This window comes from Tachyglossus aculeatus, chromosome X3 (genome assembly GCF_015852505.1).
Source record: "Tachyglossus aculeatus isolate mTacAcu1 chromosome X3, mTacAcu1.pri, whole genome shotgun sequence".
Classification (NCBI taxonomy): Eukaryota; Metazoa; Chordata; class Mammalia; order Monotremata; family Tachyglossidae; genus Tachyglossus; species Tachyglossus aculeatus.
In genome coordinates this window covers 12261596-12285998 of record NC_052099.1, presented here as the reverse complement: position 1 = coordinate 12285998, position 24403 = coordinate 12261596, and the positions used below count along the sequence as shown (strand labels likewise).

General features: G+C 42.7%; 2 protein-coding genes and 1 non-coding gene across 7 annotated transcripts in view; 1 reads left to right on the top strand and 2 right to left on the bottom strand.

Annotated features, from left to right (window-relative positions):
• PALM2AKAP2 (PALM2 and AKAP2 fusion) overlaps positions 1-24403 on the bottom strand; it is a 467268-nt gene that overhangs the window by 335082 nt on the left and 107783 nt on the right. For all 5 annotated transcript variants that reach the window (XM_038770160.1, XM_038770164.1, XM_038770162.1 and 2 more), the window contains exon 2: positions 20897-20942. In XM_038770160.1, the coding sequence (XP_038626088.1) occupies positions 20897-20942 (46 nt within the window). The remainder of the gene's footprint in view (positions 1-20896; positions 20943-24403) is intronic.
• LOC119948993 lies at positions 6006-6142 on the bottom strand. The gene has a single exon (XR_005457092.1). It is a non-coding gene; the product is annotated as a small nucleolar RNA SNORA7 (small nucleolar RNA).
• Positions 23529-24392, top strand: LOC119948699 (telomere length and silencing protein 1 homolog). Its single transcript, XM_038770168.1, has one exon. The coding sequence runs from the start codon at positions 23529-23531 to the stop codon at positions 24390-24392; it is 864 nt and encodes a 287-aa protein (XP_038626096.1).

Below are 24403 nucleotides of genomic sequence, written 5' to 3'. Positions count from 1 at the left end.
AGGATCTTGACGCCTCTGCTCAAAAAGAACCAATCTCTTCCTGACTAATACAAGCCAGATTTGTCTCTCTGTCACTGCTGTCTCCCAGAAGTGCTTTACTATTCTGGGCTTCACGATCAATTCTAGTTGTAGTATATTGCTTATGTACCACTCCAACAATCTGAATATTAATTAGGGGCTGTGCATAAACCTTATTTGGGAGAGACTTGTGGTTCAAATGGAACTTTCTTTTGAAAAATTCCATTGGTAAAAATAACAGCTCCTGGTGAAAGCACCCAATTTGAAGGTATACGTCAACACCTTCTTCCTTGAGAGGAAGGGATCATACCTTTAGATTAACAAGTGCATTCCATTTACACCACCGCATGCCCCCAGGTACCTCATAAATATTAGACTGGCTGACATTACCTTTCCAGAACCACTCAGGTTCATAGAAATGCCGTACAGCAGAAGATGGGCATTCATAGGTACAGTGGAACTGCTTTGGACTACACACGTTATCTGGAAAAACAGTTGATTTGTTTGCACCCAGATCAGATAATAACAATAATAATAATAATAATGTCATTTGTTAAGCGCTTACTATGTGCAAAGCACTGTTCTAAGCGCTGGGGGGGATACAAGGTGATCAGGTTGTCCCATGTAGGGCTCACAGTCTTAATCCCCATTTTACAGATGAGGTAACTGAGGCTCAGAGAAGTTAAGTGACTGGCCCAAGGTCACACAGCAGACATGTGGCAGAGCTGGGATTCAAACCCATGACCTCTGACTCCAAAGCCCGTGCCCTTTCCACTGAGCCACGCAGATGGGGACAACCCTCTATTCTCTCTATTAGAAAAGCAGTGTGGCGCAGTGGAAAGAGCCTGGGCTTGGGAGCCAGAGGTCGTGGGTTCTAATCCTGGCTCCGCCACTTGTCAGCTGTGTGACTTTTCGGCAAGTCACTTAACTTCTCTGGGCCTCAGTTACCTCATCTGTAAAATGGGGATTAAGACTGTGAGCCCCATGTGGGATAACCTGATTACCTTGTATCACCCCAGCACTTAGAACAGTGCTTTGCACATAGTAAGTGCTCAATAAATACCATTATTATTATTATTATTATTCTTTGCTGCCTGTAAACCATTGTTATGTGATATATCCTCTACAGGGATTCTAGACTGCTTTCCCATTAATCTGATCTGTGTACTCATAAAGTTTGCATACACTGCTGCTCTGATACTATCTAGTGATCTTACCGTTCAGTGCCTTGGAGAATAGGGATCTCTGACATTCAAATTCATTTCAAAGTCTATCAATATGCATCTGAAATATATGAAATTTAGGTAATGTTTTCCCATATTTGCTTTTTACAGACTTGCTACCCTCAATGAAACTCCACTTAAGTCATAAGCCAAATATGGCAAAATATTTTTTAGTCTGTGATTCTTGGGGGAATGGGAGGTGTGAATTAATTAAAAAAGCTGGTTTTTCTAAGAGTCAGAGGCTGCCCATCAGAGGCTTTGTGAAATCACAATTTCCCCTCCAGAGTGTAAGCTCCTTGTGGGCAGGAAACATATCTACCCACTCTGTTGTACTGTACTCTTCCAATCACTTAGTACAGTGCTGTGCACACAGTAAGCACTCAATAAATACCATTGATTGACTGATTACATCACACAGTGGGCTGAGTAAAGCCCCTCTCAAACATTGAGAAGGTCAGTGAGGGGCACGAGGACAGCACAATATTCAGCATATTGTCTGCTGATCAGATTAGGGGACAGAGGGGGATTGTTTATTAATCACACTGGCAGAAATTCCCCCCATGGAAAGCTTATGCAGAATATTCTTGAGGAGCAGAGACAGTCTGGAGTCTAAGAGCAAGGTTCTTCCAAATGCCTCAGGTCAAGCATCACGTCCTTTGGTGAGGAGATAAATATTGTAAACTCCTTCACTAGGGATCAATTAGCCAAGATAACTGATGTGCTGTATTATAAAAAGTAAATGGCACACCTTTGTGTGTAAACTCATATCAAATCTGAGCAGGGGTTGTGAAGCAGTGTTGACGAGTTCAGTTCAAATCACCCACTAGAAACACTTTTGGTGTAAGTCCTCCTGTAGACAGGAGGCCTAGTGCAGGGCATCTCATCATTGTTGTCCTTATTATTATTATTATTATTATCTTCATTATCATTGTCATTATTATTATTAATAATAATAATTGTGGTATTTGTTAAGCACTTGCTATGTGCCAAGCATTGTACTAAACTCTGGGGTGGATACAAGCAAATAAGGTTGGGCGCTGTCCCTGTCCCACGTGGGGCTCCCAGTCTAAACTCCCATTTTACAGATGAGGTACCTGAGGCCCAGAGAAGTGAAGTGACTTGCCTAAGGTCACACAGCAGAGAAATGGTGGAGCAACAGCATCAACATCAGCACCATCATCATTATTATTATCCAAAGCATTTAGAACCCACCACTCTATGCAAATAGTCTGTATTTTTGCCAACTTTAAACACTAAGGACATAAATACCTAAAACCAAGGGAAGGGGTTTTCTCTAGGAACACAAGAAAAAAGGAGTTTGGTATCCTTGTTGATAGGGAAAACAGCATGGCCTAATGGATAGAGCGTGGCCCTGGGAGTAAGAAGGACTTGGGTTCTAATTCTGGCTCTTCCAATTGTCTGCTGTGACCTTGGGCATGTCACTTCACTTCTCTGTGCCTCAGTTACCTCATTTGTAAAATGGAGATTAAGACTGGGGGTGGGGGGAGTGGAAAACACAGTGGATGGATGGAGTCTCCTGTCAGAACAACAGATGAACCTCATTCCTGAGACTTCAGAACCAAGAACCTGTGTGAAGGAATTGATTATAGTATTAGTGGTTTGTGCAGTACCATTTGCACTCTCTCAGCCCTGTCAGTTGTTTTTTCCACAGGACACAGAGAACAAGAAGAAACAGAATGGGTGGGTTTTCAGCTCACTGTGAAATGCACACCCAGGTTTTTTTTTAACATGTAGGATCAATTTATGGGCAAATTGCTAATGCTGGGCTGGGACACCATGACCTGAAAGATGATTGCTTTGGTAGCTACTGCAGTTTTCATCGTTAGCCAGCTAATTTTCAGGATTCCCCCTGGGCCCGTCCACCTTGCTGAACAACCTAGTTGGTTCTTTCATCAGATGTCACTGATAGCATAATCCCAATAGGCAAAACTAACATTAGAACTCAAATCTCTTGATTTCCAGAGCTGTGGCTTTTCCCCTGGACCAAGTGCAGGGCTGGAAAATCCAGTCGACATTCAACAAATGTCGACTATTAACAGCAGGAGAATAAATACCTGGTACAGAAAGTGAGTGGAACCTTTTTTATAGAAGAATTATCCTGCCTGTGTCATCTCCAACAGCTATTTACAGTTCCCAAGCTCCCACCAATGTCTAGGACCACCATTTTGAGGAATCTGACTCAGCCCACCCACCCAGGCTTGGAGCTTTTTCATTAAAAGTAAAACACCTTCTTAAACCTTAATTCCTGCTTCTGGATTGGATGCAATATTAATCATTTCATTCCATTCAGCCTTTTACTATCCATCCTACTTGACTTATATGCATCTACTAGAACGTTAGCTCCCCTCTACACTCTAACTTCATGAGATTAAGGATCACACCTACCGACTCCATTGTATTGTAATAATAATAATAATAATGTCATTTATTAAGCACTTACTATGTGCAAAGCACTGTTCTAAGCACTGGGGAGGTTATAAGGTGATCAGGTTGTCCCAAGGGGGGGCTCACAGTCTTAATCTCCATTTTACAGATGAGGTAACTGAGGCACAGAGAAGTCAAGTGACTTGCCCAAAGTCATACAGCTGACAATTGTACTTTCCCAAGCACTTAGTACTGTGCTCTGCAGACTTTAAGCACTCAATAAACACCACTGATTGACTGAAAAATACCATTTCATAGGAGACAGAAGATAGATGACAGACTAGTGGAAAAGTCCCTAAGTTTGGTAGACAGAGACTGGGGTTCTTAGCCCAGATTTGATCCTGAGATGCTGTGTGACATTGAGTTTAACCTCTTTAGGCCCCAGTTTCCCCATCTGTAAAATGGGGATAAAATACCAGCCCTCCCTATCTATTAGTCCGTGTGCCCTGTGGAGGACAGGGACAATATCTGATCTGATTATCTGGTACTGACCCCAGTGCTTATCATAGTGTTTGGCACATAGTAATTGCTTAGTGCCATAATAATTCCATAATTATTGGAGTTTATTAATTGGAATGTAATTATGGAGCAAAGAAGCATTTAAGATATTTTTAGAGATTAAAAAAAAGCCCACTGGGGTAATCAACAGACCTGAGAACCTTCATTAGCTCAGTCTTTAAAATATAGCATCAATGAGCAAACTACAGTAACCCATGTTGCTGGGGTGGAATTGCTTTAAGACCCCCAAATTATTAAGAACAACATTGGGAAGATGGGAATGATATGGAAATCAGAGTTTTGATGTCTTGGTGCATTTCTGCCTGACATCAGGCATCCCCATGAATGAAGGAGAGAACTTTCTTCCTACAAAGGTTTAGGCAATTCACAAATATTTACATATTCACAAAACCTCTTTTAGATGCTTTCAGGCTGATGTAAGTGATGACATGGCCTTTCTGTGTGCTCTGTGTGGTTGGGACTTTGGGTCCTGTATTATTAATCTTTTCATTCCCATGCACACTCACGGGTGAAATTCACCCAATGATGACTCCTTTAAGCACCCAGGATAGCTACATAAGTATTGCTATCACTTCTCAGTGAAAATCAATCAATAGCATTTACTGAGTACCTACTGCATGGACAGCACTGCTCTAAGTGGTTGGGAGAGTTAGTGGACATAATCCCTACCCTCCAGGAGCTAGCAGGGGAGACAGATGTGAATCGGAGATCCCAACAATGAAAAGACTTCTGTTTCTGAATCTCTCATTCCTCCAGTCCTTCCACCTCTTCTGTCAGAATCTCAGATTCTAAATCTTTTGGACTCAGGATCTCTCAGGAGCCTTGATACTCCAGAGTCCTAACCTCTGGACTCTGAACTTCCAGGGTCTCTAACCTTTATCCGGGATCCTCTTGAATCCCTGTCTGTGCCCTGTGTCAGTCCAGGGTCCACAGCACAAGTCCTCCTGGTGCCCTGCTCTCCCAGGCACACAGCTACTACCTTTTGCCTCAAGATGGCCAAGGGTCTTCTCCCACAACAACCTGGTCTCGTTACTTCCTCCCCAATGCTTCTCTGTAATTAGCTCGGCTAAGTATTTACACTTCCCTCAGGGAGAAGCACCACAGAGCGACTCTCCTGGCTCTTTTCTCCCTCTTCTAAGTGTGGAGGACAGCAGGACTGGCCATCATGGTACTGCATTGTCTGGATGGGGAAGTGGTCAGCAGCAGGCAGAGAAGGGAAGGGGCAGTGGGAGCAAATGGACAGATGGGGGATGCGGCCAGGGTGCTGTCGGGATGCCAAGGGGGTGAGTGCGGTGGTGGTCCTGGAGCCATGAGCCATGCAACAGAGTGGCGGGGGAAGCATGACTCAGTTTCCTGGCACTCCATCTCCCCATCCCCCCTGGCACCTGACCTACTCCATCCTCCCAAGACTCAGCAGGTGACACAGGTGACCCCAGAGTAATCCCTGCTTTGATTCTTGGTCAGTGTAATGTGATGGCATCATACAGTGTAAGCAGTCTGATGTCATCAGGTCATGTGATGACAGAGGCATATCATTCTGAAGCCACCACTGCTTCTGCTTTACACTTCGTATTCTTGTCTTACGCTGTCAAGTTGTCTCTGACCCACAGTGACTCCAAGGACACATCCCTCCCAGAGCACCCCACTCTCCATCTGCAATCATTCTGGTAGCTTATCCATGGAGGTTTCTTGGTAAAAAAAACAGAAGTGGTTTACCATTGCCTCCTTCCACACAGTAAACTACAGTCGCCTCCCTTGACTCTCTCCTGTGCCTCTGCTGCCCAGCCCAGATGAACTTTGACTTGTAGCAGATTGCCTGCCACTCACTAGCCACTGCCCAATCCAGGAATGGAATGGTAGGCCTCTGCTTTACTCTCCCTCCCACAGCCGATACTGGTAGAGTACTGGAAACTCTCCAGGTGCAAGCCTGAGAGGGGAACATTTAGTATTAGCAATTGTTAAAGTATGCTTTCTGTCCATCCAGATCACTCAGGATTACAAGAAGCAGCACGGCCTAGTGGTAAGACCTTGGGTTTGAGTGTCACAGGACCTGGGTTGCAATCCCTGCTCTGCCTCTTGCTTGCTGGGGATGTTAGGCAAGTCACTTAACTTCTAGGCCTCAGCTTCATCTGTAAAATGGGGATTCAAAATTGTTCTCCCTCCCTCAGACTGCGAGCCTCACATGGGATAAGGACTGTGTCCAACCTAACTTGTATCTCCACTTGTGTTTAGTACAGTGCTTGGCACAGATTAAATCCTTAGCGAATACCATGATTATTAATATTATTTCATGATAACTTTAAATCTGTCCTTAAAAGCTACCCAGAGAACAAGGGATCGAGATTTGGGAAAAACAAAACAAAAAGGATCTTGTGCCGAGTTCCCTTTACATCTCTCCTTAAAAGCTACCCAGAGAAGAAGGGATCAAGATTTGGGAAAAACAAAATAAAAAGGATCTTGTGCTGAGTTCCCTTCCATCTCCCAAACTCATGATTTAAATACCTTATGTCATTTTTGGACTAACCAAACCTTTTTCTTTTTTTTTAAATCAGATTTTTTTTTGGCTTGGATACAATAAAAAAGAACCACAACAGGGAAAACTAATAGCACTGTAATAAATACAAACAATTTCACATCAAGGCCCACAAAAGATTAAAGAATTTGTCCAAGAGGCTTTATTATGCTCCCAGCTACAGTAAGGCAACAGATATTTCAGTTAGCATAGGCTAACACACCTCTTTATGTTCCTTAATCGCAAATTAAATCAGGAGAGAAATGTTTGTTGTAGCACCAAAGCCTTCCAAATTTCTGGTCCAGAGATAAACAACGCCATTTTTCTGTTCCCACCCTACACCCGCTGGGAGAACCCTAGTTAGTTATATATATATATATATATATAGAGAGAGAGAGAGAGAGAGAGAGAGAGGCGGTGTTTGTGTGTGCCTGTGGTGGTGGTGGGGGGCTGGTATGATACCTCTTCCAAAATAAGTGGGCTAAAAATAAACTGGTGTGGTGAAGACAGAAAGCAAAGTAAATTCATGGAAAGTGACCAATTCCAATTCCATATAAACTTGCCCAGTAGGGAATCATCAAGCCTGTCATTTTCCACCTGCGTTAGCATCAAAGGAAGGGGGAATAAACAAAAAATCCCAAAAAACTGACCATGGTGTTTCTGGAAGCCAATACAGCTTTTCCCTTTCCAGGCATACTGGATTTGTTATTTCATCTTTTAATACAGATTCTTCTTGAAAATGCATTAATGAATAGTTGAAGTATTAGTAATGCTCAAATAGATTTTCCCCAGGAAACATAGAAACATTTAAAAATATTGTATTTTCATACTCCAGTTGAAATTCATTCACTCACCTCTCAACACAGATAAGAACACACTATTGGAACTTAAAATTGAATGCACTGGTGTTTTGAGGTTGCTTATGCATAAATCTAAAATTGCAGATCTTGGAAAATATGGAGCAGAGAATTCCATATGCTTGTGAGATGTAGACTGATTTAGGAATCTGCTCACTCAGATGAGCACCTAAAAAAGATGACCTACTGTATGTAGAGTGTTGAAAAAGATTTGCCTGCAATGGGACCAACTTGTGAAATTACCACTTACAGCAGTAGCAGCAGCAACAAACCATTCATATTTCTTTTCCGTTGTGGCCCTTGGAAATTAAAAATGAAAGAGGCCCCTCCTTCCTGCCTTTTCTGCTTACCAAAGAGCCCTTCACACCACTGATCTCACAAGACCTGAGATTTCAGGGGACAGGTTAAACTACCATAAAGCCTCTCTTTTCTCCTACTCCCTAGATTCCAAGATGGAACTACACAGTAATGAGGGTAAATGCAGAATAAAATTTTCCTCCCTGAGAGGCAGAGAAAATACAAACCCCTGTGTTTACCTGAGTAAGCACAATGCAAAATTTGGTAAATAATAATAATTAAAAATTATAGTATTTGGGGTTTTTTTATAATGGCATTTGTTAAGCGCTTACTATGTGCAAAGCACTGTTCTAAGTGCTGGGGGGATACAATGGGATCAAGTTGTCCCACGTGGGGCTCACAGTCTTAATCCTCATTTTACAGATGAGGTAACTGAGGCTCAGAGAAGTTAAGTGACTTGCCCAAGGTCACACAGCAGACATGTGGCGGAGACGGAATTCGAACCCATGACCTCTGACTCCAAGGCCCGGGCTCTTTCCACTGAACCACACTGCTTCTTTTGTTAAGCACTTACTATATGCCAGGCATTGTACTAAGCACTGGGGTAGAAACTAGCTAATGAGATTGGAAATGCTTCCTGTTCCACAGTGGAGCTCACAGTCTTAATCCCCATTTTACAGCTGACATTGCCCAAGGTCTCACAGCAGACAAACGGGAGAGACAAGATTAACCCAAGTCCTTCTGACTCCCGGGACTATGCTAAGGCCACTAAGCCATGCTACTTCTAAATCATATTTTCATGTAGGTAGATTACCACTTTTTCTACCCCCTTTCCTTTTTTTTTTAATGCTAATTGTTAATGGCTTACTAAACTCCAGACACTGTTCTAGATAGAAACTAATCAGCTGGCCACAGTCTATGTCCCACGTGAGGCTCATGTCTTAGTCACCATTTTACATGAGGTAACTAAGGCCCAGAGAAGTGAAGTGACTTGTCCAAGGTGACAGACAAGTGGCAGATTTGGTTTTAAAGCCCGGGTTCTTAAAGCGCCTTTAACTTCATGAAGAGATGGTGACCAACACATGCCCAATAACTACTCTCAGCCAATCTGATATCCTCTCCTATGAATCAATGCCTCAACATGGCAGGGGAGCTGGAGGTATGTTGATGAAGCGTAGGGCTATGCCACTGAGAGATTCTCTCTCATTAGGGTTACCCATGATGGAAAGGTCTAAGCCAAAGCATCAAAGTCAATTCAGCTGTGCTGGGCAGCAGCAGCAGCATGGGAAAGAACCAAAGGCAGATTATCAAGTGATCAAAACGTTGATCAAAGACAATGGCAGAGACTCAAGTTTTTACTGCGTGGAAGAACGCAATGGTAAAACATTTCTGTATTTTTACCAAGCAAACTCTATGGCCACTTGTACCAGAATGACTTTATGGCAGAAGATGGGACATTCTGGAGAGGGTGTGTCCATGGAGTCGCTATGGATCGGAAACGACTCGACAGCATTTGAAGAAGAAGAATCTGGTATCAGTCAATCTGTGGCCAAGATGAGGGAATGCCAGCCAGTTGAAGTGCCTGGAAAACTCTGATGGACATGGCAACCTCGACACCCACATTCGCATCTGTTTTCCTACTTGAAGATGACGTTATTGAAGGTGAGATCCTCTCCAATACACTTGAGTGTAGGCATTTTTAAAGAGAAAGATGAAAACAATACTTAGCTGTACTGGAAATGTGGATTCACTTTATAGGAATGACAAACTCTTTCTTGGAAAGTAGTTTACTTTTTCCAGAATCAGGTTCATCACTGTATTCTAATAAAAGCATCATTCATCTGAGGATGACAAAGTACTTCAAACTTATTTGCCAGTGGCCAGTATTATCATCCAAATTTGATAACTAAAGATTTGGGGACCCAGATTAAGTGAATGATTCAAAAAAGAGGCACAGAGAGGAAATAAAACTCATTTTAACCACTACGCATTATTATATCAGGAAATTCTCCCCCAAAAAACTAGTCCACATACCATACCTCGCCTTGGAATATCAAAATCTGCAACTTTTTCCTTATTGTAAAACTCCATTTTATTTATGAGTCTCAAAATTGCCTGTTTTACCACTCAGGCTGAGAAAACAACAGCAACTGTGATTAAAGCCAGGAAGACATTCTATATGGCATGTGTTTTTTGCTTTGGGGATATATTTTCATAGATCTTGGGATATATTTTCACAGATCTTAAAGTTTCATGTTTCACCCTCAAATTTAAAAGTAAAATGAATACTCACATGACCACTTTTACTTAAGAAAAATAGTTTTCAATGCCCCTACGTCTAATTTAATAATAATAATGGTATTTGTTAAGCACTTACTAGATTTCAGGGACTGTACTAAGCGCTGGAGTGGATACAAGCAAATCGAGTTGGACACAGTCCTTTTTCCATGTGGACTGTCTCTATACGTTGCCGATTTGTACTTCCCAAGTGCTTAGTACAGTGCTCTGCACACAGTAAGCGCTCAATAAATACGATTGAATGAATGAATGTGGAGCTCACAGTCTCAGTTTTTCAGATAAGATGACACAGAAAGAAGTAAAACGACTTGCCCTGAGGTCACACAGCAGACAAGTGGCAGAGGGGGATCAGAACACATGATCTCCTGACTCCCAGGCCCATGATCTTAAACTGATTTAAATAGGCCAGAATAGGCAAAGGATTTCTTTTTAATGAGAAATCCAACTCTCTTCTGTGTTAAACACCTCCATTAAGTCACCTCCTTCTTCCCTCAGCACTTCCACAGTTCCGAAACAGGAGAGACGAAAGGTACATTCTGACTTCCAATCAATGGTATTTGAGTGCTTACTATGTGCAGAACACTGTACTAAACACTTGGGAGAGTACAATCAAGCAATCATATTTATTGAGCACTTGCTGTGCAGAGAGCACTGTACTAAGCACTTGGGAGAGTACAATATAACAATAACAGACACATTCCCTGCCCACAATGAGCTTACAGTCTAGATGGGGAGAGTGATTAATATAAATATATCAATATAATATAAATATATCAGATATGTACATAAGTGCTTTGGGGCTGTGAGGGGTGATGAACAAAGGGAGCAAGTCAGGGCAATGCAGAAGAGAGTGGAAGTAAAGGAAAAGAGGACTTAGCGTACAATACAATAGAGTTGTCAGTCACATTCCCTGCTCACAACAAGCTATCAGTGCAGCACTACTCTCGCTCTATTGGGGGAGAACCTTGGCTATCCCAAGTTTTGCCTTATTTAGGCCTCTGTCAGCTAGAGTTCTGGGTGGCTAATACTTTTACCTCACCATCCCCATCCTGCCCTGTACAAGTGCCTTCCTAGTGAAAGATCCCATCATCATCATCATCAATCGTATTTATTGAGCGCTTACTGTGTGCAGAGCACTGTACTAAGCGCTTGGGAAGTACAAGATTTCTAGTTCTAGAAAATAGTATTCTCAGGAAAGCTCAGAACAGGTTCAAGGCCCCCAAACTATTGCTTATTAGGGTCAAATAGTGTATAAGTAGCTCAATAGAGTTTTATAGTGTAAATAAACTGTCTATATTGAAAAACTGAACAAATTAATGCACCATAGGAATGAACTTGGTAACTTGATACCCACACCTCAGATATCAAATGTGTAACACAAGAGTGTATGTAGCTCAGACCAGCATTGCCTCCCCACTAATCTCTATTCTACAGAGGCACTTCCTGACAGAATAGAATATAGTTGTGTGGCTTCCTTTAAAGATATAGAGATGCACACCTCCTTTCCCACATGGCTATACACAGACATGGAGTTATTAACAGAAATTTCCTGAAGCAAATCATTGACCTGCTTTACAGTATTGTGGTTTGGTTGTTTTTTTTTATGATGTGGAAGGTTTGTTATCTCACTTTGAGGGAAGAGGAAGGAGTCACTTTTCCATAGCCACTTAATCGTGGGCCCTTTTCCCTCAGAACCACTTTAAGTATTATTCATTCAATCGTATTTATTGAGCGCTTACTGTGTGCAGAGCACTGTACTATTAGGCACTTTATAAGGTTATTCTCTTTAGCAATGAGAAGCAGTGTTGCCTAGCAGAAAGACCCTGGAGTCAGAGGGCCTGGTTTCTAATCCTGGTTCCATCACTTTGTGGCTGTGTCTTTGGGTAAGTTACTTAACTAACTTAATCCCGGCTCTGCCAGTTGTCAGCTGTGTGACTTTGGGCAAGTCACTTCACTTCTCTGTGCCCCAGTTCCCTCATCTGTACAATGGGGATGAAGACTGTGAGCCTCCCGTGGGACAACCTGATCTCCTTGTAACCTCCCCAGTGCTTAGAACAGTGCTTTGCACATAGTAAGCGCTTAATAAATGCCATTATTATTATTATTATTATTATTATTAACTACTCTGTGACTCAGTGCCTTCATCTGCAAAATGGGGATTCAATTTGTGTTCTCCCTCCTACTTAGACTGTGAGCCCCAGGTGGGCCAGGGACTCTCTGCTCATACTGTATCTACCACAGTACTTAGCAGATAGTAAACACAACAAATACTACAGTTATTATCATCACTACCCAAAGATTAGAACCCAGGTCCTCTGACTCCTGTGCTCTTTCCACTACACCAGACTACTTCTAGTGTTCTACATTTGCAGACTGGGGTAAAATCTTGGGCTTCTTCAGACTATTAGTCAGTCCACTGCCCTTTGCTGATTGTGAGAGGTGGCTTTTCAGGCAACCAAACTTTGTTGTTGCCAGACACCCAGTCTACTGACGGTGGTAAATACTTTTGCAAGGTCTCCGATCGCCAGCGGTGGAAGTCAACCAGAGGTCATGGGAATGGGGTTCTGGTAAGAAAATGAAAACTGGAACAGTTGTTCTGGATTTGCTGTGACTGCGCCAGATTTAAAAGAACCGGGGGTAATGCAGAATACTGGTGAAAGGTGGAGGCTGCAGACACTGCTGAAACACAACAGCACTCACTACTGTGATGTCTCTCCAGCACAGTTCAGTTCATCAATCAATCAATGACATTTATTGAGCACGTACTGTGGGCACAGCAACCAGAGTTGGTAGACATGTTCCCCGCCCACAGTGAGCATACAGACTAAATGGGGGAGACAGACATTAGTATAAGAAAATTACAGACATGTACATAAGTGCTGTGGGGCTGAGGGTGGGGCAAATATCAAGTGTTAAAGGGTCCAAGTGCATAGGTGACAAAGAAGAGGAGGAAGTAGGAGAAAAGGGGGCTTAACTGGGGAGGGCCTCTTGGAGAAGATGTGATCTAAATATGGCTTTTGAAGGAGGGGAGGAGTGGTGGTCCGTCATATATGCAGGGGGAGGGAGTTCCAGACCAGAGGGAGGACATGGTCTAGGGGTCGGTGGTGAGACAGACGAGATTGAGATACAGTGAGGAGGTTGGCGTTAGAGGAGTTAAGTGTATGGACTGGATTGTAGTAGAAAGTCAGTGAGGTAAGGAAGGAGGGAGCAACATAATTAAGAGCTTTGAAGCTGATGGTAAGGAGTTTCTGTTTGATGCAGCAATGTATGGGCAATCACTGGAGGTTACTGTAGAGGGAGGAGATGTAAATGGATAGTTTCTTAGAAAAAAGATCCGGGCAGCAGAGTGAAGTATGGACTGGAGTAGGGAGAGACAGGAGTCAGGGAGGTCAGCGAGGAGGCTGATGCAGTAATAAAGGCAGGATAGGAAAAGTGCTTGGGTCAGTGCTTGGCAGTTTGGATGGAGAGGAAAGAGCAAATTTTAGCAATGGTGTAAAGGTGGAACCAACAGCATCTGGTGACAGGTTAGCTATGTGGGTTTAATGAGAGAGTTGAATTGAGGAAAATGCCAAGGTTACAGACTTTTGAGACAGGTAGGATGGTAGTTCTGTCTACAGTGTTGTCAAGGGGAGGAAAAGGTTTGGTTGGAAAGATGAGGAGTTCTGTTTTGGACACGTTAAGTTTGAGTTGTCTGTGGGACATCCAAGTAGTGATGTCCTGAAGGCAGGAGGAAATGCGAGAAGGAGAAGATCAGAGCTGGAGATGTAAATCTGGGAATCACCCACACGGAGATTGTTATTGAAGCCATGGGAGTGCATGAGTTCTCCAAGGGACTGGGTGTTGATGGAGAACTGAGCCTTGAGGGTCTCCCAAGAGTTGGGGAGTGGGAGACAGAGGAGGAGCCCACAAAATAGACTGAGAATAAGCAGCCAGAGAGGTAGGAGGAGAACCAGGAGAGGATGGTGTCAATGAAGCCAAGGTTGGATAATGTTTCCAGGAGAAGGAGGTGGTCCACGGTCTTGAAGGCAGCTGAGAGGTCAAGGGGAATTAGGATAGAGTTGAGCCAGTTGGATTTGGCAAGAAGCCAGCTTGGAGGGGGTCAAGGAAAACACTGAAAGAGAGGAAGTGTGGCATAACACTCCTCTTTTACCACTCTTTTACCACTAAGCACAGGTCATTAAATATTCACGCAGGACAGATTGGGAAGGTGTGAATAACTGGTGATCATGATGATCCAGTGCTTAAGACAGTTGTTGGCCCAGAGTAAGCGCTAACAAGTACCATTTTACAAAACAGTAATTCTTCAAAGTACAGTCAGTTCTTTTCTAGCACATGTTTTCACTATGTAATTTGGATAGAACACTGTTGGGGATTTAGAGGAAGTTCTTTTGATCCTGCACATCTGTCAACAGAATGTGATGCAATGTCAAAAAAAAAAGGTTGTGCACCTTCACGTTGCATTGGTCAGATCTGTGTATTGCAATTAGAGTGTTCCTTAACATGGGGCTTGACAAAAACATATCCTCACCATTACTGGAAAACTGATTGTGCATAGTTTTGAGCAAAATTTCTCTACGTATCTACCGATCATGACCCCAAATCAATGAAGACCTGGTCTTCTCACAAATTCATTTTTCACATAAATTGACATCTTATACATCTTGATCTATAGTCAACTTTCAGTTATTTCAGCCAATGGCTGCTACCTACCCCATTTCTTTACAAGAACTAAAAAGTCACAAAAAAGACCACAGTAGACTTCTTCTTCTTGTCCCTGAACACTTTTTGGGTGAGGGTGGCTCACCAGCAGTGAAAAGGATAAAATACAAGTGAGTAGAAGGAAAAACAGAAATAGCAGCAGCTAAAAGTGGCTCAGTGTGAAGAGCCCGGGCTTTGGAGTCAGAGGTCACGGGTTTGAATCCCGGCACCGCCACATGTCTGCTGTGTGACCTTGGGCAAGTCACTTAACTTCTCTGAGCCTCAGTTCCCTCATCTGTCAAATGGGGATGAAGACTGTGAGCCCCACGTGGGACAACCTGCTCACATTGTATCCCCCCCCCCGCGCTTAGAACAGTGCTTTGCACATGGTAAGTGCTTAACAAATGCCATCATTATTATTATTATTAAAAGTATTCATAAATTGTCAAAAGTTGACTATATTCTAAATGTTGCCAAATCACAACCAGCAAATTCTTGATTAGTTTGCTGTTTTAGAAATAACTTGATTTCTTTGAGCCCCACAGAGTTTGCTAGGGATAAATAAACTTTGAGTCATTTGAGCCACGCAAAGCATTAGTAAGGTAAAGAACATGTGGAACAGCACTACCAGAATAGGCTCATCCCATTGAGAAACTGTTGGGACAAGTGCCATATCTTCACACATTGATCAGTTTTCTCTATTTTTTCATGGTCTCATCTTCAATATTAGACAGTATATTGAAGAGACCACAGATATGTTGTTCCTATCTCTTCATGAGTCCCTCCATCTCTGTGATGAAGGTGGAATTACATAGTTACTCTTCAGAGCTGCTGTGATAGCTCGTGCAGAGCTCTATAAGTTTGCTAGATGTTCTTACTTTGGTGATGATCTGCATAGCCTTGGATCTCTTCTGCTTCAGCATCCTACCACCTGGCATACAAGTTTCTTCACTTGAATTGCATGGTGCGGCATAGATTACTGTAAGCCTCACTCCTGCAAGGAATCATGAAGTGATGCAGGACAATTTTGGTGGAGTACACTGTCAGGGCCATTAAGCTTCCAACTAACACATTAAATGAATTCCTTTTGGTTTTCTATCACCTGGCAGAATCTGACATTTGGTGTAAAAATCTGAAACCTATCAATAAACTAAAAGCCCTAAAGAATTTGAAGAGAATTTAAGGTCTCAATTTTTTCTCTTTGTAACTTCCTACATCTTCTTGTGTTTTTTTTGGGGGGGGGGGGGGGTTTGCTTTGCATTCAGTTTTTTTTTCTGAGAGATGTAAGCATTCCAAGCCTCTTGCTCTTCCCACAAACTTCTTCCCTTCTTTCTTCCCCATCATCTTCTCACCCACTCTCTTCACTTCCTGCTGCCAACAAAGGTGGGGAAGGGATTGCAAGTTGCTCAGTCTGACAGTGTGCAAACTTGTGCATATTTTTCCCCAGGATCAGACTTAATATAGTCAGAGGTGCAGTAAAAAAAGTTCAGATGCAAAGATGATACAAACTTGCCTGAAACAAGTCACTTCTTGGTTTGGGCAGGAAATGGGACAAGAATGGCCTTTTCTCAATACACTATCACTTCCGATCTCGGGCTGAAGTAAAAAGTACAGATTCGTGTGTGGAATAAAATCCATTTGAAAACAATAAGAAAGAAAATTTCCTTATCTGAACTTCACACAAGAGCTGGGGTGAGTTAAGGTTTCTTATTAAGGTCATGGGAACCTCCTAAGTCTTTATAAAACCGAGACACCCCAAAGGTCTTCTGGTCTGTCTGGCGTACTTGCCCCTTGGAATTCACCTTACCAAGCTGACCTCTGTGATGCACTATAACTCATAGTAGGGTTAGGACCTGTTCTGAAAGGAAGCTTGTTTTCATCCTTTATGTACGGGCAGACATAACACTTCCTCTCCCACATTTGGTTTCTATTTGAGCTCAGTGGCTTCTGCTAAATGTGAACGTTATTCATTAAGATATGGTTTATGCTGCCTAGATGGTTTACATACACTGAACCAATTCTTGGAATATTTGTAACAGGATGTGGGCCTCATGGTTTGCCACTAATACCACTGTGCTTCATGATTTCCTTACGCCAAGGGGGTACATTAAGCTGCTTCTCCTCAGTGACTCTCCAGCTTCACTTCACTGGATTTCGGAGCAAACACTGTGCTCACACAAGGAGAAAAAGGATACAGACACGGATTAAAAAAGCAAAAATTTTTCTAGGTCCATTCTATAATTGTTTTTTAAGTTTATTTTGGGCTGAAGAAGTCTCCCTTTGAAAGTGCATCAGAGGATGGGAATTAACAATTGACAATTTTTTTTAATGGTATTTGTCAAGCACTTACTATGTGCCAGGCACTGTAGTAAGTGCTGGGGTAGATACAAGATAATCAGGTTGGACACAGTCCATGTCCCACATGTGGCACATACGCTGAATCCCCATTTTACATATGAGGTAATTAAGGCACCAAGTATTAAGTGACTTAAAATTAAGTGAAACAACTAACGCAGAAATAGAGGAAAGTGGGGAGGAACAAGCTTTTAAGAAAGTTGGAAGAAGCAAGCTGGAGGATTTGTAGTGAACTTTCTGGTCTGCGGTTGAACCAGGGGCTTCTCATGGAAACAAATTAAAAGTGATTAATTAATTGACAATTACTCTCCCCCTCCCTTCAAAGCCCTAAGCCCTCTTTTCCTTTCAACTCCCTTCTGCAACACCCTTACTTGCTGCCTTTATTCATCCCCCATCCCAGCCCCAAAGCACTATGTATGTGTCTATAATTTATTTATATTAATGCCTGTCTCCCCATCTATGCTGTAAGCTCACTGTCGGCAGGGAATGTTCCTGTTATATTGTACTCTCCAAGTGCTTAGTACAGTACTTTGCATACAGTAAGTGCTTAAGTGCTTAATAAATATGACTAAGTGACCTGGTCATTTTATTTCATTTGCTATACCTGGACTAGGGGAAAGTGTATTAGACTCAGAATCCTCAGGCCTGTTTATGTTCCAGTTTTCAAACTGGGTATCTTTGGATAAGTCACCTTAGCAGAGCTACCTCTTTGTGATTCAAACAACCAATCAAACAATCAACAGTATTTATTGCGTGCTTACTGTGTGCAGAACACTGTACTAAGCACCTAGAAGAGTACAATATTTAATTGGGGAAGGCTTCCTGGAGGAAAAAAAAAAGAACAGAAAGGGAATTCAAAATACCCCTCCATAAAATGGAGAGACTATTCCCCACCCCTTCCTCACAAGGTTGAGTACATTAAATAATAATAATAATTATGGTAATTGTTAAGTGCTTACTATGTGCCAAGCACTGTACTAATCACTGGGATGGATACGAGCAAATCGAGTTGGAAACAGTCCCTGTTCCACATGGGGCTCACAGTCTCAATCCCTATTTGACAGATGAGTTAACTGAGGCACAGAGAAGTGAAGTGACTTACCTAAGGTCACACAGCAGACATGTGGAGGAGCCGGTATTAGAACCCATGACCTTCTGACTTCCAGGCTCGGGCTCTATCCACTATGCCAGGCTGCTTCTCGATGCTTCATAATGAGATCATGTGTATGAATTTGCTTTGATTTCTTAGGAAGAAAGTGTTTTAGAACCAACTATGATAATAACAACAATAATCTAGCCAGCTCTTCAATCTCCCACAGGAAGTCACCAATAAGTTACACAATCCTGTAGTCTCTTCACCAATTTCTCACCTTCTGATGGTAATCAAAGCTCCTAGTGACCAGAGAGCCTCCATTTGGGGAAATCTTACAAAGAGCATTTCTTTAACTCCACACTTCCAGAGGCAACCAACCTTCCTTCCTTACCCTCTGAAGCCAGCTCCAGCTCTGTGGCTGAAAACATAGGGCCAGCAATCATTATACAGCATTTAAGAAGAACACTTTCTATACTCATTTGCACATTCACTGGTTTCTCTCTCTCTCCTGCTCCCCCACCCTAATTGCACAAATCTCTAGGTGTTCACATATGATCACCTGCAAAGGCAAACAGGAATATTTAGCTTCATTATCAATAATAATAATAATAATAATGATGGTATTTGTTAAGCGCTTAACATGTGCCAAGCACTGTTCCAAGCGCTGGGGGAGATACAAGGTAATCAGGTTATCCCATGTGGGGCTCACAGTCTTAATCCCCATTTTACAGATGAGGGAACTGAGGCACAGAGAAGTTAAGTGATTTGCCCTTTTTGATATTTTAAAAGATCCCTTTCTAAAGTAAACTTTGCTGTTGCTGCTTCGGTAAAGTCACTCATATTCTGAAGAGGCGGCATGACCAGACCCAGCCTGCATGTCTGTTGCCTAAGTCTTTTTTCATGTGCCACAGCTGTTCATTGTGCTGTTACTACGTGAAAGTAGTCATGTAAAGTCATGTAAAGAATGTGTCAGTCGTGTAAAACCTTCGTTTCCTGCACCAAGGGGTATATCTAATATACTCTGCAACACAGGCAATTATCTGAGCACCTAACACCAACTTCAGTTAAGCATCCTATTATGTAGTTCATACAAAACATCAGCTATCTAGATGGCACCATTACTGAATATATCTTTTCTTATTGGGCACTGTACATTACATACTGGCCCCACTGCTAGACTACTAACTTTAGCAGCAATGAATTGCTTCATTGGCTATAAACAATTCATGCCATGAATATATAAAAGCCTTATTGAATTTGAAGACCCAGAAAACACAGTAAATCAGAACATTTAGAGATGCTTGGTCATGGGTATCCAGGTTCAACAGTGGAGTCTCAAAGCAGAATCTGCTCTGGAAGAGGTTTAGAAAAAAACCTGCAAGCCACGAACGACCACATCTAATACTTCTAAGCAAATACGATCTTTCTGCCCTTTTACAGATGGTATTAAACAAAGCTTTAGAGAGACCTTTAGTACACCTCGATTCCCAAACTTTATACACTCTGACTTCCACCCCCCAAAAAATTAAAACCAAAGTATTTTCCAGGAAACCACTAAACAGAGACTATCTGCATCACATTAAGGCTGGAAATTCTTAATTACCCTACTACATTAACAGACCTAGTTTTTTTTCTCTTTCATACAGCAGCAGCAGTGACTATTACTGAATCTACAAAGGAAATATACAATCCAGCTGTGGCTGCAATGTTAAAACACAACATCTGTTGATCATTGGCAACACTTTGGCAGGGCTGCATTAATTTGGGCTAGCTCAGACACTTCTCAAATTGCACACACAATATCCCTGGATTGCACAGCTTTGCTGAATACATAAACTATTGAAAAAAAGAAACACCTTCTCTATTGGGGGCAAGATTCTATGAGGTTCAGCAACTAATAGAGCTGATAAGAAAGAGGTACCTTGAAATATGTGTCCAAATTTATGATAAATTCCATATTTGTACAAATTTAGAAGTTATGCAGCTTCTCCATGTACCCATTACCATACCAAACAAGGGATTTCAGCAGTAGTAAGCCAATTTTGTTGTGAGAATGAGGCTTCATGCCTGAAGATCAACTACTAAGATGACTGGAGATAGCTTTACTTGAGAGCTTTTGACAACTTTTCCTGCTTTTTTGTTGTTGTTTTTTGCTATTGGATGCATTTTTCCTCCACTAAGGTTAAAAAATTAAAAGATTTAAAAGACCTCTTTCACATATTTTCTTCTGTCTACAATGTAAAGCTATCCAAAAGGACATTAGTGTTTTCTCCTACCCTTCTCTTCCCTTTTTCATCATTCTCTGAAGCATAGCAGTATGAATGCAATTTCTAAGCACAATACAAAGGACTGAGAATTTACCACACTGACATTCTCATTCCTAAGTAAAAAATAGCCATTGAAATGTACATGAAGAACAGATAAAAGCAAAGCAGCCCCGTCCAAAGATATCCAACCCCCCTACAACACCCCCTCCCCCCCCCCCCCCCCCCCCCACTACATTTAGCTTCTGTGCTGGAATGTTAGCTTTTGAGGAACTTCCATTCCCAGACAATAGCAAGTAAAATGAAACTGGACTTACTGCTATGGCTTGCAGCCTTTCCTTGTGCAATTCTGCCTCCGCCATCCTAGAGAAAAAGACAAACACACACAAAAAAGAAAACTGCAGTCACCAAGGGAAACTGAGTTACACCGCAGAGTATTCACTAAGAGAACTGTACTGCTGTAAATGTCAGCCAGTTTTGAGGCACTGCAGACTCGCTCACGGTAGGATCATTTTAGTCACTGGACCAGTGCCTGCCTGTCTCCCAGCTGTATTATTAACTGCATTTCATCACTGCTTCTGTGCTCTGTTGCTGTCACACAAGCCATGTATGTGTGCTGGAAGCAGCTGAGTAGAGGGATAGCTTGCATGGCTCTAATTTTTTGCCTTGACGTCTCAGTTCTTTTGCTCCTCCTCCAGGGTGTTCGGTCACGACAGGAGCTCGACATCGATAGCATGTGTGGTAATCAGAACCTGCCTAAACGCCGCAGAAGAAGGAGGCAGCTGTAATACTGCATGTCTCTAAAGAAGTGGGGTGGGGGCGAGAGGCGGGGAGGGGGGTTGTGTTGGTAGGAAGAAGGGTAGAGGTCGAAAATAAAGCTCACCAGACAGTTTCTTGGCAAAAGAACTAGTCAGGTAAGACTTAAAAACTCACTGCTAGTTTTTGAATCCAGAAACCTTGAAAAGGAATTAACCTGAAACCAAGGAAAATAGACGCTATGAGTTCTTGAATGGAACATTACTGAAGAGGAACTGGTGATTGAATGAAGAGGTAACAACGCATAAGGGGTGGAGTAGGAGGAGGAAGTGTCTGCCGAGATTCCCTCACACTTCTTAAGCAATCCAACCATTCAGAAGGCTCCTTTTGGCCTCAATTTACGGTATCATGGCAGCTGACGATATTCATCAGAATTTTTGCCTCCTTTCCGATCAGGTCCCTTGCTTGGGCTCATGGACCCAGGAAAGAGGTTCGAATTAATAATAATAATAATAATAATGGCATTTATTAAGCACTTACTATGTGCAAAGCACTGTTCTAAGTGCTGGGGAGGTTACAAGGTGATCAGGTTGTCCCACCTCTGGGCTTCTTCTAAGGTTTCTTTCCTGATTGCCAGCCCTTATCTGGGAAACGTTTTGCTCCTCTTCTCTACCAGGCTGCCAATCTGAGGACTGCTGTAAAGCTGTCCAGGCCAGCAGCAGGGTGGGAGCACAGGGAGAGGGAGAGGGAAAGAGGGTGTTAAAGTCTCAAATGACCTCTGTTCACTCACCCAAATCATGTCCCTCTTCTTCTTCAAAGCCCTCCTTAAAAAAAAGGACATTCTCCAAGAGTAGTAGTAGTAGTAATAGCATGTATTAAGTGCTTACTGTGTGCAGAGCAATGTACTAAGCACTTAGAGAGAATACACAGGTGGAAATGTATGCTTCCTTTCCCTAGTGGGGTTAGGCATGGTCCCAGCCCACACAAGCTCACAGTCTATAGAGAGGATCTTTTCCAAGCATTTTTCCATACTCGGTGGTCTGGCCCCCAACTCTCCTCCACCTCGCCGTAAGAAGTCCCCCACCTCTCATCCCCAGGTTTCAAGGGGTGTTCGCCAACTGATCGCCCACTTCCTGATCATGGCAGTTCATCAGCCAACTCATTTGTTTACAGGTTTATTATTGGCTGTATAGCTGTATAATTTCTTATTTGAATCTTCAATCATTTGTAGCTGAACTCTAACTTTTTTTTACCCACTCTGTTTGCCATTTCTATCTGCTTGTCTCTGCCATCAGATTGCAGACCAGATTATTTGCCGTTTACTTCTGTTGAATGTTTCCCCGGAGTCCGCTAAGCTACTCTACATGCAGTCAGCACTCAATAAATGCTGCTGCTGATGACAACATTCCTGGGATGGTCGTACAGGTGGGACTGTAGACCTAGGCAGTTAATTGAGGTACAAAGACAATCTACTCAGTGGGAGCTCTCTCGGCTACCCCTTGTAGAGTTGTAATAAAACCAACAGGACATATTAGAAATTTGTTGTGGCTAAACCCCTTTCCCTGGTGTATGTTTATTTAACTTCAGTGGAGGAGGAAAGTGGTGAAGTCGATTCATTGTTTGGCCATACAATGAGGTCCTCTGGCAAAGAATTCCAGAGGTCTGAGGAACATCTTTATTATGAGGGAGGTTTTCTAACGTGTATTGCCTTGAGTTCTGTGGACTTTGCCGTCAATTACACAGTCTTTTCAATATACATGAAATTTGGTTTGTTTCAAGTGTTTTCACTTTATCAATCAACTGTACAATATAACAGTATAACAGAGTTGGTAGACATGTTCCCTGCCCACGGTCAGCTTACATGCTTCTTATCCTACTTCCTCATCCTTCGCCTCACTGTTGCATCTCCTTTCCATCCCCTTTCCATCATCTATCCAGAGGGCATATCTCTTGGCTTCTTCTGCCATAGCCACCATAATGAATTTCCACCTTTCAGATTTTATGACATTCCACCCACTCTATATATTGGAAGGTCTATCTGGTAGCCCTTCACGTTTAATATCTTGAAGTGGACCTCAATTTCCTGCCTGTAATAATTGTGGGATTCATTAAGTGCCTACTATTGCTGTTGCAACAATTGCAACAACTGCAACAGCAACAGCAGCAGCAGCGGCAAGAAGCAGCAGCAGCAGCATGCCTGCAGGCAAGACTTTCCGCCGGCGCCGGGCCGACTCGGTCTCGGAGGACAACGAGCAGGGCATGGAGGAGGTCCGATTGAAATTGGAAGAAACCAAAGAAGTTCAGAGCCTGAGAAGGAGGCCCAATGGAGTCACTGCTGCAGCCTTACTGGTTGGTGAGAAAGTCCAAGAAGAAACGACAGTCGTGGATGATCCATTTAAGATCAAGACTGGTATAATGGTGAACATGAAGAGGCTGAAGGAGAGAAGCAAGGATTGGATTAATAAAGAGGAAGACCTCAACCTAGGAACATCTTTTTCTGCAGAAACCAATTGGAGGGATGAAGATGCTGACATGATGAAGTACATTGAAACGGAGCTGAAGAAAAGGAAAGGGATTGTGGAAAACGAGCAGAAGGTGAAGCTGAAGAACGCAGAGGACTGTCTGTATGAGCTCCCTGAGAACATCCGCGTTTCGTCAGCCAAGAAGACCGAAGAGATGCTGTCCAATCAGATGCTGAACGGCATCCCCGAGGTCGACCTGGGCATTGATGCAAAAATAAAAAATATCATTTCGAAGGAGGACGCCAAGGCCCGCCTGCTAGCCGAGGAGCAGAACAAGAAGAAGGACAGTGAAACGTCCTTCATCCCGACCAACATGGCCGTGAATTACATGCAGCATAACCGATTTTATCACGAAGAGCTGAATGCGTCAGTGCGAAGGAACAAAGCGGAACCCAAAGCTCGACCCTTACGTGTGGGAGATACTGAGAAGCCAGAGCCTGAGCCTTCGGCTCCAAACCATAAGCGGCCACGTAATGAGAAAACAACTGACGACTATCATTATGAGACGTTCAAGAGGATGAACAGAAGATATTGACATCTTCTGTA

What these genes read in the sequence shown, in the direction of transcription:
- LOC119948699 (XM_038770168.1), top strand. Translation starts at nt 23,529, where the DNA reads ATGCCTGCAGGCAAGACTTTCCGCCGGCGCCGGGCCGACTCGGTCTCG.